Raw genomic sequence first — 17,372 nt, 5'->3', positions numbered from 1 at the left:
GTTTCTCATTATCAGCTATTGTGTTTTATGATTTGTTACACCTGCGCCGTGTCTGGTGTCGGAAGCAGAACTAGCGGTGGTTTTACCGATGGAATTAATCAGTCAACTAATTAGGCCTTCTTATTTCAACCACTTTAATTTTCCACTCTGCATATATGACCACACTGTCTCCTCTTTCCAGCAGGAGAGTGTGTTTATGTGTCATAACTCATTTGAACCACGCCGAGTCATCTTACTTTCTAATATCTGATCCAGCAATCACGGGCCTCACATTTACACGCTGTCCCTCAACTTTTATTCACCTGCAATGATGGTGAAATGACATTACCAGTGACAGCCGCGCAATAACAAAAGCACCAAAGCTTCCTTGAAAAACAATAAATCAATAAGCCCCGCCAACACATCCTGTTACATTCCCGACTCCTTGACACCTGAAGCTCATTAAACACAGCCTAACGTCAACTTAGAGGAAGGAGAGCACACAGACGCTCGCCTCTTCACAGCCTATCACAATAACAGCTACTGAGCAACCTTGATATATTGTATATACTAGAAATAAATATGATTGTCCTTTAATCTGATTTTATTATACTGGGGAGTCCCGCTGGCGAATCTACTGAGGGCTGATGGCCTGTAATCTTATTGCAGGGAGCGCTGTGTGGTTCATATCCCCTTCCTGATGGTGTTTTATCATGTCAGGAGTATTATTGTTCCTATTGGTATATGTGTTTCTGCATTTATACGTGTTGGTGTATACATCCTAATAAATCAAGTTATTGCACATTGTTGAGCGTCAGTTCTCTGTTTGCATATAGTGGGCATGTTTGCGTGCACCCAGACGTCCCTCCAGCTCGGGCGTGGGTGCTAATTTTGCCCCACAGCGTTGCCGGCTTGCTCGGGGAGTTCTGCTCTGTTTATGAACCGGGCATATTGACCCAATTTGTGGCCTTGGTGCTTTCTCTCACTCTCTTGTCGTCTTTTCTCCCTCCGTCTCTTCCCCTCTTTGTCCACCTCCCAGGGCAGATTGGGAGCCTGCACGGCTGGAGGTATGGGCGCACTCAGACTGAACTAAACGCCCTGTGCATCATTGAGCAGCATTACCAACCTCTCCCCACTCATCACTCTCGGTGGAGCAGGTGTGTGTGTTAGTGTGTGTTTGTGTGTCGGTGTGTGTGTGTGTGCACGCGCCCGTGTAGAGGGCTCTGTTAACTAGAAAGGTCTAATAAATCAACCTGTCTGTCTACAGCCTCCTCCCTTCCTTCGCTCATACCTATTCCCCCATTACTCCTCCCTGCCCTCCTCCTTCCTTCCATCTTTTTTCCTCTCTTTCTTACTCCATCATTCTCTCCATCTTTCTCCTTTATGTCCTGTAATTCTTCTTTTAAAGCTCAGGGGGTGGTGTTGGAGGCATTACGTGCCTCCTGATAAATCACTGTCTGGGAGCAGAGCAGAGTAACATGGCCATCTGAAGATCAACTTACTGTCGTGTGCGTGTGTGTGTGTATGTGTGTGTGTGTGTGTGTGTGTGTCTGTATATGTGTGTGTGTGCGTGTGTAGGTGGGTGTGTGTGGGTCTTGTAGCCCTGCATAGTGTTTCCCCAGAGATTGTCCACTTTTATAGCACTGTGTATTTGGGCGAATGCATGCATCTCAGGCATTTGTGATTGTACTGTATGTGCTCTGTGTGTGTGTGCGTGTGCAAGTGTGTGTGCGTGTGAATGCAGTTTCTGGCCAGTACTGATCTCCCTGTCCTGCTGAATGGTGGCTGATTGAGACACATGGACTGCCTTTGTGCCCTGATCTAGTTGCCATTGATTACCTATCAGGGTTTTTGATTGCATCCTGGAAGTAATTCTTTTAAATAGGCCCTAATGGCCTCCAATCTGGGCTGATGACGACCTGAGAGAGTCCAATCGCAGATCCATTTAGGCCCTTTCAGACCCCTCCATGTACACTCTGAAACTCAGGCTCATTGCTCATATACACTCCCTCTGCCGCTGCCTCTTTGCTTTGTGTCAAGTCAGCGCCGCGTCCCTACGCTAGGTTACTGCACATGCAAAAAAAAAAAAATCGTACACATCCCCAGTTCACTGCAGTGAGAGACAGGGTCTTGGCAAAGATCAGAGAGACCGACAGTGGCAGGAGGTAACTGAGAAAGACAGCGAGACAGACAGAGCAAAGGGAGACAGGGACAGAGTGTAATCCTGCTTTTAACTGAAAAAGACAAAGTGAGAGCGAGGGAGGCAAGGTCTCAGATCTGCAAAAAGAGAAGAGGAGGAAAATGAAGCGGGGAAGAAAGGAGAGGTATGACAGATCTATTAGGGATAAGGATGAGAGAGGGAGGAGGGGGGGGGTGCTGGTCGTCAGTATGTCAGGGTGTGTTATTATAGTCTGAGGGTTGGATGGAGGCATGAGAAGCAGGAGGAAGAGGAGGAGGGGGGTTGGGGGGGGCGATTGCAGCAGACAGGAAGAGGGCTCGCCGTCTAATCCTCCAATTTTCTTACATTACTGCTCCCCCTCCTTCTCTCCACCTCCGTCCTTCTCCCTCCCCTCCCTCTCCCTCGCTGCCAGGCCTGTCGACAAATGAAACTGGAGGTAGCGGCAGCTTCACAGAGATTGACTTGAATGAGTAAAACACACACACACACACACACACATACGCACACACACACACACACTCACCCACACACATACGCACATACAAAGAAAAAGAGAAAGCAAGACAGACAGAGACCTCCTGCACCTCTCACAATATAAATGTACCCAGAAAAACCCCAGTGGCTCGGTCATCTATTGTTCTGTGCCGGAGAACAAAACAACACAGTGTGAGTTCCTCCGTGTGCGATATATGCTTTCTGCAAAACTTTCTCCCTGCTTCAATCACATGAAATAAATCACGGCAATAAGAACCGGGACGTGTCTGACATGGAGAAAAACGCAGCTCTGCTCTTGTGAAGGCAGCTCGGAACATGATCAATAACTTCCTGCTGATGAGGAGGAAAAAAACCTGATGACAGAATATTAAATTAAAGAGATTGTTTTACGCTGGGAACGTATTAACCGCTCACTTAGCAGAATTATGAAGCAATGATGACAAACAAGGTTCCTTTGCCAGGCAGTGCTGCTTGTTAATATGCTGAACCTTGTTTATTTATTGACAGTTTTTTCCTCTGTGCAGTGATTTTATTTAATAAGCCGGAGTCTTGCTGAACCTGGTCGTCCTGGCACTGGTTTGATCTATGGCTGCTGTCGATTTAATCTGGGCTTTGGTATCGAAGCTGAGCTTTTAGGGGAATTAAACACACAATTTACTGTTGACTAACAATCACATGCCATTGAATATATTTTTTCTTAGAACACACGTCTGCTAGAAACTAAAACCAACAAATGTGGCTGAATCTTCACCTTTCTTACATTTGTCTCTGACGACTCCCCCCCCCCCCCCCCCCATCTCCTCCAAAATTCACAGTATCCTTGCGATGCTCAAGCCTTCCTTCTTCATCGCAATTTAGCGATTTCCATTTCCCCGCCCTCCTGAGTGATTTACATTCCACTCATTTCTCATTGGGCGAGGCAGAACCCTGACTGAGTGGGACTAATTTGCCATGCTAATGAGATGGCTCCTACAAACAGAGCCAGCTGGAGACCAGAGTAAATGATCCTGTCATCAGTCAAGAACACAAACATGGCTAACAGCTAATTAGCTCGCGGCAGTTTGTAGAGGTGACATTCTATCTGATCTGTGCCACAGCGGAACAGAGGAAGGAAAAAAGAGAAGGGCAGAACAATGAAGGAGAAAGGATGTGGAGGAGGGAGGTTTGGCTCTGTGATTAATGTGTTTTTTTTTTGTGTTTTTTTTTTCCGCAAACACACTCCTGTGGCATGGAATATACACACTAAAGCACTTTCAAGCACGCATACACAACTCCCTTGTTTCCCTTTGCATCACGTCGTGCAATAAGGACAAGAGCGAGCATGTGGCATCAGAATAGGGGGGCAGAGAATATGCTAAGCAGACAATCAGAGGTGTACCCCCTGGTGCTAAACAGCCAATCATAGCTGTCCCAGTGTGTGTCACCAGCCAGCAGGAAGCAGAATTAGTCCTGGTTAGCAGCCAGAGCCCTGCCGAGTGGCTGATTAGTCTTTTAGACTGAGGAGGAGACCTCATGGTAGAAGTCGGACTGCATGTCTGAGAGTCTCCTGCACACCAGACAAAGGCAAGGACTTTTTTTACATTGATAAATACGTTAGCGGCCTCATTGCTGCCTTGTGAATGTGCTGCACTGAACTGAATCTTAACTCATCAGTGTTACTCACAAGGTCGTTTTAGCACAGGTTCAGGGACTTGATTTGACTCGTTACAGTGGAGGAAACAGGCAGTTTGAGCTGGACTCATTTACTGGAGATATATGCGATTATCATTGTATTTATCCATCGCAGTATAAAGCTGACAGCACTACTTAAAGGCTGCAGTAGTTGGGATCACCACAGATGACCTTGCTCATGTTATCGCATTTATTGTCTGACTGTGTTTAAGACTCTATTTTTTTAATCATACTTCCTTTGTTTTCTTTGCAGTGCAGGCAGCCGACCTTTCCTGTAGGATTTTCCAGAATTGATTCAGGGCAGGCTTTCCACTGAAGCACCATGCACACGGAGCTGCTTAGGGGAACAGCCAACAAGAGAGCCTCGCTCAACTGGCCTGTGATTGGTCAAAGTCTCCCATCATTGACCAGATTTCCCCAAGGCTGGAAACAAGAGAACGGTAGAAGTGCAGTAGTTAGTTTAGATTTCTCTCAGATCACCTGATTGTCATTCTGCCGAAATCCTATAATGGATTTTTTGCTCAATAACGCCAAAAGTATTGTAGTTGATGGACCCAGCGTCGATAAGAGGTATATACACTTTAAATAAGGGGTCATAAGTCATAAGAGTGTAGTTAGTAAGCAGTTGCTTATCAATGTGTGGTTAACAGCTACAACTCTTCCTCTCTGCACCCACAGATGATAAACACATGATGAAGGACTAAAAAAAGTCAAACTTGGCTCTAATAATGTAAAATAATTCTTCATAGTCAAGCTAGCTTCATTTATAAAGCACATTAATAACAACTTCTAGAAAATGGAGCCAAGAGGATGCACGTAAAGGGAAACTTATAGTGAGCCTAAAATCAAACCCTGAGGGACACCTCCGTTGATGAAGAGCAGTTTTCCATCTTAACGAAGAAAAAATGGGTCCCTAAGATGCTGGACCCTGCAAACCAACTTTGACCACAAATAGTACAAGTTATAATTGTTTACTAATAGTGTCATATGCTGCTGCCTGTTAACACTAAACATGGGGACCGAAAGTAAACTGTTACCCATGATGCCATCTTCGCTATAAACTCTGATTAACTCGCTGCATTATCCGGGCCCTCAGGATTTTTTTTTCATCCGATCTTCTCGATGTCACCACTTCCCTGGATATTAATTAATCACTCTCCATCTCTGTCTGTCCCCCTCTCTCTGCTCTCAGTGTCTCGGCCTGTTTGTCATCTGGACGCTACTTGTTTTTTTTTTCTCTCAGTACAAATGCTTGCATTCATCCATTTGTAATCTAATAAAGAAATGGCAGCAATCTGTATGTTCCTTTCAGGGGACTGGATGACTTTGAGCACCAGATGCTGATGTTCCCCCAGAGTCGTTACCGTGATGGAGCCGATCCTTAACTGTCTCCTATAAAGACACATACTTCCTCAAACACACACACACACACACACACACACACACACACACACACACACACACACACACACACACACACACACACACACACACACACACACACACGTACACGCCGCCTCCCTTCACTCACGCGCTCAGTGTGGAGGCAGGATTAACCTGCTGGTAGCAGAGTAAATCCAGCCTAGTGCTGCCTCTGCCTCTCTGTCAGTGTCTGCGGAGGCCTGGTTATCCCTTCAAACGAGCTCCCCGTTCAAAGGGCCAGCCGCCGGGTATTAATGATGTGTTAAAGGGGCGACCAGGGGGGATTTGGACGCCGCTTTCTGTAAGGACAGGAGATTTAAGAGCACAGACCAGTGGTTAGGGCTCACTGAAGTATGATTAGTTAGACACTGAATCCCCCAACACACACACACACACACTTACACAATGACAGACAGGTTCTATATTATTATTCTATATACCCAGAAGACCGCGTGGGGCCGGTGAAAGGACAACACCACTGTGCTTGTCTCATAGTAAATATACCTCTGTACCTCTGCTGACCTGTAGGACAACAGCAGTTAAGTCTCCAGGGTTGTCACAGCAGAAGAATTGTCATCAACATGAACTCAGCTGTGTGATTCATTTATTTCTATGACCTATGCTGCAGGCAGCCACCAGGGGGTGATCGAGGGCAGATGTCTTGTCGTCTATATTTATTGTGTCGTGGAGCCGCAACCCAAAGATATTGTCACGATTCTTTTGTGTTGGGCGTCTTTTCACTTGTGTGTGTACCCACCACAACAAAAACATTGTCTGAACAGTTTTCTTGATATCGTGTTTAAATCGGTGAACCAGTGCCCCCCCCCCACCCCCCTTTCGCCATGTAAAAAAGGAGAGTGGGATAGAAAGAGAGAGCTGCCGTGAGATTAAGAGGCATATGTACAGGTGGTGATAGCTCGTAGGGATCAGTGTGCGGAGCAAGATGTTAAAGCCGGGTTTCCTCTTCACCCACTCCCAAACACAACCCACGACAAGCCTACCTCGTCCCCCTTAATCCCCCCTCCCTCAATAAGCCACTCGGCCCCCTAGACACACACACACACACACACACACACACACACAAGTCCAGTCTGCTACCCATCTCCCCTCAAAATATGCTCCTGTGCAATCTCCTGCGCATCAGCTGCCAAATGAAGTTCCTCTTTAGAGTAAAAAAACGTGGCTGGTGAATCATGTGAGGCATCGTGGCTGGTGGCGAAGGCAGCTCTTGTGTTGAAGCCAATAATCCAGCGTCAGGGCTTCAGGCGCACAGAGGGTCGAGATTGACAGGGCTCGATATGAGGCTCTCGCCTCACTTGACATTTGGGTTTCATAAGGTCTGGAACAAAAGGCAGGGGCAAAATAATCAGAGAGGGGCGCAGGCAAATAAATCTGTTTATTCCTCTTCACCTGCCCCCCCCCCCCCCCCCCCCCTCACCTCTGCACCTCCCCGGCTCAACCCTCAGAGGGGAAAGAGGGAGGGCACGATATTACCTTTTCCGAGCCTTAGTGGATTCACGCACCACGACAGCAGGTCACTTTAGGCCCTGTGCTTACTTGAGATATTAGTTTGTATGTGCGGTAGATAGAGATGTGTATTTGAATGGCTGGGGTGCTGTGCATGTGTGCACAATCCTGTGTTTGTATGAGCGAGAGGCAGAGACAACAGGAAAGACGAGGAGACGGAGGCAGGCAGACGGACGGACAAGGATTGATGTGGTGTCATATAGTGGATAACAGTTTGTAAGCCTGTGTGTATGTTTGTGCATGAAATAAATAAATAAAAGTAAAACATATAAGAATGATAGATGCCGTGCTTTATCATCTCAGAGCAGCGGCTCATACACAATTATATGAAATGATATACAATTAGCCACACATATTATAACAAATCTAACTCCTAATGTGGCTATAAGAGGTGATAAATTCAAAGAAAGAGAAGAAATATGAAGTGTAATGTGGCTTGAGATGATTAAGATTTCATTACTCGGTGAGTTAGTGCAGCTAAATGACTTAACGCAGCGGTTTGGTGAGCTGCTGACCCAGCAACAGTGGGTTTCATCTACCCCCCGAACATCTACTCATAGTGGTAAATAGCTGACATAGTGCATACACTGATTCACTCAATGAAAGGGTGTGTGCGTACATGAGATGGATTGAGTTCCACTCTCAGCGCGTAACATTTAACAGAGCACAAGTATTTTAAATGGATCGGTTATGAAGGATTGACAAAATACTGCAAAAACACCACGTGCACTCGTGTTCGTTTTTAAATTCACCGGATTGGGAGGGTTGATGACATTTCTAACTCACTACTGACGCAAAACTGAAAAATAAGACACAAGAAATAGAAGTTTCTTAGGACAGAAAAGCAGCTGTACACACCTAGAAGACAGAGATGAAGATGTTCAGAGAGCTTTGGGTGATCAGGTCCGACGCAGGTGTCGATATGATGGAAACAAGCACAAGTGATCTCAGCAGCGGATTGAATAAGTCACTGCCTCCTCCCTTGTTCATGAGTGAAAGGCAAACTCCGGAGAAAGTCCAGCAAATCAAAGCAGTGTGAAACAATAGAATGTTGATGGTCGAAATTAGAATAGCATTATCCAGTTGTGTTTGACAGATGCCATTTACCTGTGTTGAGGAAATGAGGCTAAGAAAGTATAGCTTAGCAAAGCTACGGCACAAGCTGTCCATGTTTAATTGTCTTTGTAATGTCACTTAGCAGAAGCATTACACAGTTAATGTCAGGAGAGTGGATGACGAATGGAAGGAAAACCTGCTGCTTCCTCATCTTCACCGGTTAATGTCAGCCAAGAAAACAGAAGTCAGATTCTGTGCCACTCAAAGGCTTCCAGCAGCTGGTGCAACTTATAATTAGCTTTCCTGCTTGTCAATGAATTTAGTTTACGTGACTCAATCAATTACAAGTGATTATGACTCGTTTGTGTCATATATGCTTAAAAGTGCACTTGAATTTCAACCATAATATATGAAGTGTGCAAATGACAGCGCCTCCTAGCTGTCAATCATGACGTTTCACCCCATTGTTATAGCATCAAATAGCTAATTAAAACCACACTTAATTAGCAGGCGAAAAAACATCTGTGTAAGAAGAACTACCTACAATAACAGAAACCTTCTCTTTGGAATTTCTTAAAATATTTGACATGTGATTAGTATATTTGGTTTGATCCATGTCCCATCTGCTAACATGGAGGAGGCAGGGTTCATGATTTATACTGCAGCCAATGGACATCATATTTTTCAAGAATACAAGGTTGTGTATTTTTCCAGATCTGAATGAATGGAGTAGAAAACAAAACATATACTGTATAACGAGATTATTGATCTACAAATTAAATGTCCACAAAAATAAATCTAATTCTACATTAGCATGGCTAGAATTAGTGCTCTGTATATTCTGAAATTTGTATTTGACCTGAATGAACATCGATTGTGCCCACTGAAGAGATAATAATGTTTTTATGAGGTCTTAGGAGGTTGTAGCTCAAGAGGGTCGTCATCTCAACAGTAGGTCGGTGGTTCGATCCCCAGTACCTCTAGGACGCGTCTCGGGGACAGACCCTGAACCCTGCATTGCCTTATAGGTGGCTGTGCTGAAAGTGTATGAGTGGTTGTGTGATAGAAATATCTCTGTGTATAGTGCTGTATGAATGTGTGTGAGTGGGTGAATACGACTTGTGCTGTTAAGCACTTTGAGTGGATGGGTTATCTAAATACAGCCCATTAACCATTTAGTGGGTTTGTTGTTCAGTGGAAAATGGCCTTAATATAAACCACCTTTGTACCGGTAAATGTAATTGAAATGGACTTTAATTAAGTATTTATTTTTGCTTAGCTATGATTCACATCCTGTAGGAGCAGGCTGGGCCACATATACATCTGAATGAGATTTTAATTGCAGGGTTGTAAATGCAATCTGTGGACACGACAGCAGATTGTTTTAATAGGTGATTCAATTAAAAAGAAAAGCACAGGAACGACACGAGACTCCGAGGGGCCATATGTTCGCCTGTGCCTGGAAGTCTCCATTAAAAACACACACATAAGTCAACAGATAGTTTCCAGATTAATCCCTGTGACATCTTTTAGTAGCAGACCGAGCCCCCACGTGGGGAGTCTGCACAGACATCCTCCTGTTGGAGGGGATTGGATGGAATTCAGATGACTGGCAGCGAGGTGGAGCGCACGGGCTGCTGCCACTGGTTGTGTTTAATGGCCGCTCCGCCCTCAGACCACACACCATTGGCTTCGCGGAGGAGCCGGGAAGTTGTAGTTCTGTACGGCGGACGCACATCTGTAGTGCTTATTATCGACTGATATGAATTAAACTACACGTCCCGACGTCACGGTGCGGGCTCCGGTAATTGTTGTGAATATGCAATTGCGCTCCGGCGACTGGCTGCTGCTAAATTTGGCTCCGACAGGGGCACAAGCTCCGACAGCAGCTGAGGTGGTCGCTCCTTCCGAATGTGGATGTCAACAATAACGGAGGCTGCAGGACATTAACCGGTAGATGCGTGACGGGGGAGACGCCGTGGAGACACTCAGGCGTGGAGGTCACGATGAGCCACAAGTCAGAGCTTTGAAGGGAGAAGCAGAGGGAAGCAGAGGGGAGATTTTGCAAAGCTTTGCGCGCACAGAATAACGCGCAGGAGATTTTGGAGAAGGGGCAACTCCTGCTTTGAGCATCTCTCTGAATGGACTTTTTTATTTTTATTTTTTAGATACTGTCATTGACCAGCCGAAGATCCGAGGATGTTTTCTCTTTTCATGGAACCCGCACGCAGCCTTCAAACCGACCACTAACTGAGCTTTTACGCACGGCGAAAGACCCGTGCTCCCCACGTTTTGTTCTCTTGTTTGCGTGGATGAACTTTGCGAAACCTTCTTGATGATTCGAGATCTGAGCAAGATGTACCCCGTGGCACGGCATCAGGTAAGTGTGGAAGCAGCACAAGCCCAGGGCAGAATAACGGTCGCGCGTCTGATGCGTAATCAGTTCGCATCAAGTTTCCGTGCCACCGCGCGCCCGCACAGACAATTGCGCTCATTGTCGAATTGCTGCAGCTGCTTGCGTGTGTATGTGTGTGTCTGAGTGTGCGTGGGTTAACGTGCAAGAAGAGTGAGAGAAACCAAAAGGCCACCCGTGTAAAACAGATAGGCCTATTGTCATCTACAGTCTGGCCTCTGTGTGCGTGTGTGTGTGTGTGTGTGTGTCGTGACACTTTGGTGACTCTGGTGGCTCAGTTGTTCCTCTCTTCCCTCGCATGCTGTCTGGTTGGGATTGAGGTCTCACACCAGCCGGGGCAGCCGTTCAAGTTCACTGTCACCGAGTCCTGCGACCGGATCAAGGAGGAGTTCCAGTTCCTGCAAGCCCAGTACCACAGGTGAGAGTCCGGGTGGAGCCTGAAACTAATGGTGCATGGGGTCAATTCCTGATTGGCCAAATGTTTTCAAAGTACTATTGAAACTTTCAGCATTGGGTTAAAGAGTGATGTACGTTTGTTCTGAGTGTTATTATGGAGGGGCAACGACTAATGAAAAATGAATCCAAAATCTTAAATGTCAGCATTTCCTGTTTAAAAAAAATAAATTCAAAACAAATGTCTTAATTCGTCAATATGTGCTTTGAGAATTTATATGTTTTATTAAATTAATGGGATTATACAGGCAAAATGATTATTAGAGAAAATCCTAGTGTCTCCTGCCTCAAAAGTATGAATTAAGCTTAAAATACGTATATTTCTGTGACCTGCCCTGCACCAGTTGTGCGTGGCTCACACAGTACGACTGAAATATGAGGGAAACGCTTGATGCAATGTCAGAAACATGAAACATTCTCAGTGTGAGTTAAACGTCCACCAGCAGATCCCAGGAAATGATTCTCTCCTGCAGAATGAGTTGTAACACACTGTTACGTCTGGTCCACCTCTTACTGGCAACCCCCCCCCCCCCCTCCATCATCCTCGGTGTGCACGTCTGTCTCGCTCACTCTCTCTGCAAGTGCAAGTGGTGTGAAATAAAAAAAAATGTTTTTCACCCTACATGATGAAGTGTGAAATACATTGCTCGGGGAGGAACCATGAGCGCGATGCCAATGCATAGTAATCGCTCACCTCAGGCCACCTTGTAATTATTCCCCCAATCATCTGGTGAGATGAAGCGGCGGTGGTCCAGTTTGCTGGAAGATCCCGGGGCGGGAGGAGATGAACCAGGGATAGCAGCTGCTGCATGTGTGTGATCAGACTGCTGCAGTGAAATGCAAACAGCGGGGGGGACACTGATTTGGTAAAATAAGGGGAGCAAGAGTCAGACACGCACACAGAATATATCTATCAACACTGTCTGCGAAGGCTTCCTGTTTGTATAGACATCAGGTTTATATGAGGAAGAAATTAAAGCTGCAATATGGTTGATTTTACCTTAAATAGCAGTTCTCATATTTGAGAAAAATGAAAGAATTAAAAATGTAAATCCAAAATTGGAAACCTGTAAAGGATCCAGATCTTTAAATCGCTCCATTAGCCTGTAATCATCACGTCAATATCCAAACATCACACACCTGATGGATTCCTCATAAAGAAAGACGCACAAAAGCTTCCAGTAAAACACAACATCTGATAGAGTTGAGCTTTTTTTTTTGTTTCAGTAACCACACTTTCATAATGGATCCTCATTATATGGTCGCTTTTTTTGCCGATGGTGCAGTTTGGTCCCTCCACCACTCACACTGTAAGAATATATGATGAGGTTTGCGTGGTCCGCCATTGATCCATTAATTACTGTACCTGCTGAGTAAGTGTCTGGGTCTGCAGGGAGAACCGGTGTGATTCATGCAACGCTTCTTTCTCTGTTGCACTCACATTTAGAAATGCAAATTTGAAGTAACACAATGTTGACAGGGAAGAGGCTCAGTGTTCTGCAGGTGACGGCTCCAGTTCAACGTTTCAGTCATATTTTGTGACGTTGTTTCATCTCACATATATTTAACATGATTGATTGATTGATTGATTGACGACTGGACAGATTTGATCATGAAATACATTTCTACCCTCGCTCTCCCCTTGCAGTCTGAAACTGGAGTGTGAGAAACTGGCCAGTGAGAAAACGGAGATGCAGAGACACTACGTCATGGTGAGTTTCATATCGTGCAAATGTGCCTCAGTATTTTTGCTGTGTGCAAAAAAGCGGAACGGAGCGGACAGACATTTTGCTTTGACCTCACTTTGATCCGTGCTTTTCTTTTCTTTTTTTGCAGTACTATGAAATGTCATATGGACTCAACATCGAGATGCACAAGCAGGTAGGAAACGTTCACGTCTTAAAAAGGGAAGTAACACAGATTCCACTCTGTAGCAGGTGTCAGGAGAATGTTCATGGTCGTTATGATCAACTGGAGCTTTAGGTTTTAATTGACGTCTGTGAAATGAAAAAATAAAGTGTCCCAACATGTTTATAAAGGTCACACATTCTACACAAACTGGTGTGTTTGTAGTTCTGATCCAGCTTCGCCTTTTTCCTTTGGTTAATGTGTTCCTCACCGGTGATATTCTAGTGTGAGCTTATCATCTGATTTCCCTTAGAATTAAACTTACTGCTGTTTTGTCGGATCCCCAAGATTTTCAGAGACACATGTTTATTTAAAGTTAAATACGATATAGCTTGTAGTAAACAAATCATAGTTTCATAGTACAAACAAAGATGGAGGCCACCTACGACCTTCCTCAAATCCTATGATACTGACCAAATTTTAAAAGTGTGAAATCCTTATGTTTCTGTATGTATCAATGCTTCTTACTAGTATTTTATCTTTCTAATATTCTACAATAAGAGTTTCTGGTTCCCTATATCAGGAAATATAGTCGCAGGTGGAGAAACGGATTATATGTTAGAATGATTCTTCGGAGCAGCAGTAACCTCGGCCCAGCGCAGCTCGCTCTCCTGTATAAAAACCACATGACATGGTTCTGCCTGTGTCTCGGCCGCAGAGGTAGTCACAGAGTCACGATCCGAGAGCCGCCAAGGTGGGAAAGGACACCTGACACTAATGTGTTACACGTCACGCCTCTGATTCCCCAACGCTGGTATCAGGCTATCTCAAAATCACACATTGGGGCAGTGACACGCCGGTTCCCTTCGGTGAGAACAAGACAAAGCTGCATTGGAAGGGCTTCTTCTTAACAGGAATACCGTGGGGTCCCTGTACATATGTAACAGATCGTATACATCATAGAAACTGATTTATTTATAGAGCTTGAAAAGAGCCTATTCTCCTGTTTCTCATGTCTTCTATCTCAGCGTGTTGTGTTGCCTTGCGAGGTTGAGCAGTCGTTTCACACGTGAACAATAATTCCACCAGTTTAATTGCGAGCGAGAGAAACGGGCTGAAAAGTGACAGGAGCGAACGAGGATTTGTCTTTTAACGAGCCTTTACATTACTTCTGCCTTTTTTAAACACCGAGGGTCATTAGCATAAACGTCTGTGTTAACCACACATCAGCTGCCAGGCTAAATGGGCCACAGCTAACTGAGCTACACACTCATTTCCTGAGAAATGGTGCGTGTGTGTGAGCGTGTGTGTGTGTAAGAGGATATGATAAATGCTTGGCCTTTGTCTTGCTCTGTTCATGGTTGTGTGTTGGTGTGTGTCTGTACTGTGTGTGTGCCCTTTTCATTGTGTGTGCACAAGTTTATGAGAGGGATGTCTATATAACAGCTTGTATGTATAGTGTACACATTTACTAGGTGTGTGTGTGTTTGTATGTACACTGTGGCTGTTTATTTAGTTTTGTGTGCACGATTTGTGTATTTGTGTGCATTGTTTGTGTATATGTAGATGTTTACCAGGCTCTCTGTGTGTGTGTCTGTGTGTGTGTGTGTGTGTGTGTGTGTGTTTGTGCATGAAAGTTGCACACGCAGCTTTTCAGTGGCTCACTAATCAGACGTGTTGGATGAAATATGGGTTGTCTACTATAAATCCTGCTGCTGTTTGTGTGTGTGTGTTTGTGTGTGTGTGTGTGTGTGTGTGTGTGTGTGTGTGTGTGTGTGTGTGTGTGTGTGTGTGTGTGTGTGTGCATGTGCGTGTGTTTATTAGAGGGGGGAAATGAGAGAAAATAGAGAGAAAATGTGGACTCTGTGTGGTGCCCACAAATTTCTGTCAGGAAATAGTTTTAGAGAATGAGTCTCGAATATCTGCCAACAGTCTGTGTGTGTGTGTGTGTGTGTGTGTGTTGTGAATTTGATGTTCAGGTTGTGTTTGTGTGCCTTGTTATGCTGGCGTGCATGCATCAGCGTTAATGTGTGTTTTCGATAGGACGATACGACGTGTGTGGCTCATTGAGTGGAGGCCGTGATTGACGAGTGGAGGGCGGAGGTGGTGGTGTTGTCTGGTTGAGATGGGGTGGGGGGGGGGGCCTTAAGGCAGTCGGTCTCCACTACCGACGAGGGAATTGCAAATATTGCTTGTTTAGCATTTTCTGAGGGTAATAGGCTCATTGATTTTTGGCTCTGCTCTCTGTTTTATTTACACAGAAGGGCTCCGGTGCCCGGGGAATGAAATGTACCAACGCTCGTTAAAGAGAAATTGACTTGTAGACGGAGGGGGAGGAACGAGGGGGCGAGGGGAAGGGAGGGCGGCGGGGGTGCAGAGCATGGGACTGTGCTGCCAGAGGACAGATAATCAATTGCAAATTAGCGAGACTGAGAGAAGAATAAAGCGAGCGCAGGATGGGGAGAGAAAAGGAGAGCGAGAGGGAGGAGAAAGTGGTGAGACAAGGAAGTAATAAGACGTTGTGATACAGAGGAATGACAGTGTTTTCAATGAGATCTGACAACTCATTTTGCTGCAGCAGAACAGAAGCCATTTGTTTCAGTCCATGGGTTTTGGTTTTTGTAACATTGCATTGAGAACGTTAAAAGCACATTGGAACCTTCGGATTATAGTAAATACAATTTTTAAACGATGCCCTTATCTCTGTTCTCTTTTTTAATGTTTTACAAATGTTACATTTCTATACAACCCTGTTTCACCAATCTCCAGGTTTTCAGGTTTTACTTTAAAATCTCCTCCCGCATGTAAATGGTGGATGTAATGGACGTAACACTGTGGTTCTAAACCCGGGAGTCAGACCCAGAGGGGGGCTCAAACTGAACCTTAGTGGTCCTGTGATGGAGTGTGAGAAGATTAGCTTAGCATAAAGACTGGAAGCAGTGGGGAAAGCTAGCCTAAAACATCTGTACTGGCATCCCTGCTGCTCACTGCACCCTGGTCTGTCTTGTTGACCCACTAAGCTGCACATAAAGTGTAAAAAAGACACAATGGTCATGTGGTAGACTGGTTTTTGGTTGCCTATTCCAGCTGTGAGAATAATCTTGGCTGTTTTTCGGTCTCTGCCAATGAGGTTTGTTTTTTTATTGGTTGGTTTGTTTGTTTGTCAGCAGGATTATGCAAAATAAGAAAACAACTCAATGGTTTACCCCGGAACTTGGAGGAAGGAGGCAGTATAGGTCAGGAGGGAACCCATTACATTTTGGATCTGCAGCTACACAATGCAGCCACAGAGCAGAATGCCAAGTGCAAGATCCTTTCTGTTGTTATGAGAATGTTTTTCGGCTCATTTTAAAAACCCTGGCTGGACAAATTGGACTCGGGTGGAGATGCACTCTCGCTCCCCTGCAATTTGTCTACTTATTCAAAGGAAACTATGCATGTAAAAACATTCTCTTTGACAAAGTTGGTGCCAGGAGCCGGAGTTTTGACCCCGAAAAAAATGAATACTCACTTTGCACCTCAAGCTGTTTGGAGCTTTGTATGTATGGAGCCTTTTGTTTGTCCTCCCTGTCTCCCCCTACCTGTCTAGCGATGTCTTTCACACACACAGACACACACGCACACACAGACACACACACACACACACACAGCCTCACGAGGGAATCCAGCCTTTATATGTCCGGGTCCATTAGCTGTATTAGCTGGTGGTGAACAGTGGTGCTGATGTGGTGCTTACAAAGCTCCACAGGGGAGATGGACATTTGATCTTCTATCTGACCCAATCTGACTCCAGGGCTCCTGCCTGATCTTATTTCTTTGTTGTTAGGAGCTGAAGTGGGAGCGTTTTAGCAGTTTTTCTTTTTTTTGTTGTTATTCTTCTGGGCAACATTTTTAGTGTTAAGTGGTTCTTGCTGCAGTGTTGTCAGTTTTGTTTTGGCCGCACAAGTGCTCACTATGGTCCACTGTAATGCCACGAGCTAGTGGTAGTGGTAACTCTGGCTTTTCCTTGCTCCATTTATCGCACGTTGTCGATCTGCTCACAAGCAGGAAACCTACATCCCCTCTCAAGGCTGCGGCCGCTCGCTGGTTTTTCTCCTTTCTAACTGGAGGAGCATTTCTCCAGTGACTCAGATACAAGGTCAAAGATAAATTCTGTGCACATGTTCTCACCTCAGAGGTTGCTGGCTGTTATGCGCCCGTGGAGTCCTGTAATCTCTCAATAAACTCAATGGGTCGCCCTGGTTGGAGTCCTCACCTTAGAAAACTCCCTGGCCGGTCGCCTCTTATTATTTATTTACTGTCAGAACTGTGACAGGTTCCAGGTCAAAG

The 17,372-nt window shown here is 45.2% G+C and overlaps 1 protein-coding gene across 9 annotated transcripts in view; it reads left to right on the top strand.

Annotated features, from left to right (window-relative positions):
- The first annotated feature begins 10,168 nt into the window (after positions 1-10,168).
- The window catches only part of LOC128437834 (transducin-like enhancer protein 4), a 35,216-nt gene continuing 28,012 nt past the window's right edge, over positions 10,169-17,372 (top strand). For all 9 annotated transcript variants that reach the window (XM_053420122.1, XM_053420121.1, XM_053420126.1 and 6 more), the window contains exons 1-4: positions 10,169-10,709; positions 11,063-11,160; positions 12,844-12,907; positions 13,032-13,076. In XM_053420122.1, the coding sequence (XP_053276097.1) occupies positions 10,665-10,709; positions 11,063-11,160; positions 12,844-12,907; positions 13,032-13,076 (252 nt within the window). In that variant the 5' untranslated portion in view covers positions 10,169-10,664. The remainder of the gene's footprint in view (positions 10,710-11,062; positions 11,161-12,843; positions 12,908-13,031; positions 13,077-17,372) is intronic.

This window comes from Pleuronectes platessa, chromosome 4, assembly GCF_947347685.1.
Source record: "Pleuronectes platessa chromosome 4, fPlePla1.1, whole genome shotgun sequence".
Classification (NCBI taxonomy): Eukaryota; Metazoa; Chordata; class Actinopteri; order Pleuronectiformes; family Pleuronectidae; genus Pleuronectes; species Pleuronectes platessa.
Note: the sequence above shows the minus strand (reverse complement) of the source record. Positions and strands in the feature narration are given on the sequence as shown.